The sequence below is a fragment of the Oratosquilla oratoria genome, chromosome 4 (assembly GCF_046742065.1).
Source record: "Oratosquilla oratoria isolate Oo_2021 chromosome 4, ASM4674206v1, whole genome shotgun sequence".
NCBI classification, from domain to species: domain Eukaryota; kingdom Metazoa; phylum Arthropoda; class Malacostraca; order Stomatopoda; family Squillidae; genus Oratosquilla; species Oratosquilla oratoria.
The window spans coordinates 20,277,973-20,280,234 of NC_134780.1; the positions used below are offsets into that span (position 1 = coordinate 20,277,973).

The 2,262-nt window shown below is 38.7% G+C and overlaps 1 protein-coding gene across 1 annotated transcript; it reads left to right on the forward strand.

Annotated features, from left to right (window-relative positions):
• Positions 1-791: 791 nt before the first annotated feature.
• LOC143024422 (serine/threonine-protein kinase PknK-like) lies at positions 792-1,574 on the forward strand. The gene has a single exon (XM_076183223.1). The coding sequence runs from the start codon at positions 792-794 to the stop codon at positions 1,572-1,574; it is 783 nt and encodes a 260-aa protein (XP_076039338.1).
• The last annotated feature ends 688 nt before the right edge of the window (positions 1,575-2,262 follow it).

The window sequence follows — 2,262 nt, forward strand, 5'->3', positions numbered from 1 at the left end:
TTTCGCTTGTTTTATGTTCAAAAATGTGTAACTTTATATTTGATTTTGAATTTGTATTGTAATGTATTTTATTATTTTTATTTTTATTCTTATTTTACTTTATTTTATTTTATTTTATTATTGTAAGGTATGCTTTGTACAATTGACTGAAAGGGTGAAGCTTTTCCAGGTTTACCATTTCGGCGAATTCATAATGAGTTCACATTCTTGTAACCGTTATACCCCCTGAAGACGATTCCTGGACGGGAATCGAAACGTCGGGCAAATAAACCCTTCAATTGAATCTGGTGTTTACAGTTTTCCAATATATATATAGATATATATATATATATATATACATATATATATGTATATATATGTATATATATGTATATATATATATATATATATACATACACAAGTACACATGCACATACACATGCAAACACACACACACATACATCTACACACGCGCGCGCACAGAGTTTGAGCTATGTGTGTGTATATATGTGTGTGTGTGTGTGTGTGTGTGTGTGTGTGTATGTGTGTGTGCGTGTGTGTGTGTGTGTGTGTGTGTGTGTGTGTGTGTGTGTGTGTGTGTGTGTGTGTGTGTGTGAGAAAGATAAAGGAATAATATCTGCATTACATGATCGTCTTTAATGTCGAATCGTGTATTGTATACATGAACTCACCTTATCATTCGTGCTCGCATTTTGGACCAAATCTAAGCTCGTCTTCCCGAATCATGACGAAAATGGTCCTGGACCGAAAATGAATTAATAATTGGGAATTCTTTTTCTTTGGACACAAAAATGGAGAAACCACGTGAGCTGACATGGATTGAAACCGAAGTCCTCAAGAGACTTCTGAAGAACGGCCGACGTCACGGCGAAGGAACCTTTTCCAAGGTCTTCCTTCTTCAAGCGGGGGACAGGAGAGCGGTCGCGAAGATCTACAAGAAGAAAAGGTTTTTGCCCGCCATGGTTAAAGAAGCCGAGGCTCTGGCAACGTTGTCAGGAGTTCCTCGTGTACCAACTCTCTTTGGCGTAGGCAAAAACCCAGTGACTCTTATCACCAGCTACGGGGGACGCTCTCTGTATAAATTGATTCTTAGAGGACAGCTCTCGATGTATCAGGCTGTTGACATCGGTCTTCAAGTCGCAGAGAGCGTTCGCCTTATTCACCTTCGTGGCTGGACTCATAACGACATAAAACAAGATAACATCGTCGTGACGAGGAACTGCGACCTTTGGGACGCAACTCTTATTGACTTCGGAAGCGCCGTTCGCATCGGCAAGGCCGTTTGCAGCAAGAACAGAACCGGTCACATCACTTTTCCTCACATTGCTCCCGAGCTTTTCAAGGGACGAGGAACTTCTTCTGCAAGTGATGTCTACTCCATCGGATATCTCTTGGCCTCTCTTATCGCCCAGGAAGATCGAAACAAGGAAATTTCTCTTCTTATCGAAAGGGCAATGATTTATAATCCCGAGGATCGAATTTCAGTTGATGATCTTGTCCAAAGACTTCGTGATGTTCGATTCAACATCCTCTTGGACATCGTCACTGAACACCTCTCTGCACTCAAAATTTGAGTTGTTTAACTATCGAAATGGTTATCAAAATTATCTTTGGATTACTTGCAATTGCGTGATGATTCAACATCTTCATTGACATCATCGTTGTTACGCAACTTTGTTTACTCTGGACCATTGGAATTGATACTAAAAGGAACTTTTATAAGCTTGGACATATAAAAGCTTTATATACACTGAAATGATGGAATTTGAATTTTCTATGAAAAGCAATTTTTTATCAAGATTTGACCATATAAGATCAACTAAAACCGCTCCCTGTCCAAAACCCATCACCTCGCGAATAAAACTATTTGAATTATTTTTTTTAATGAAATAGACTGAAATAATTAACTTCAAATAATAACCCTTTGGGGGTTTCCCTCAGCTGAATAAAATCACCTGGCGACAGCTGGAATAATCGACCAGACTCACGAAAAATAGAAGAAAGAAATTCTAATTAGATATTTCATTATATAGCGAAACACCTTAATTACATGTCACAGTTTCAATAAGCAATTTTACTTTGTTCATATCGGCTTAATCGATTAAAGGAGACTGAAAGCACTGGACCTATCATCAAAGGAAGAAAGAAGAGAAAGAGGTGATTTGAGTGCATTGCTAAGACCATCAAAAGGAGAAGATAAGACTGAGAGAAGACTTTTTGGTATGGGACAGAGTAGGAGAGAACGGGTCATTAGCACCATGG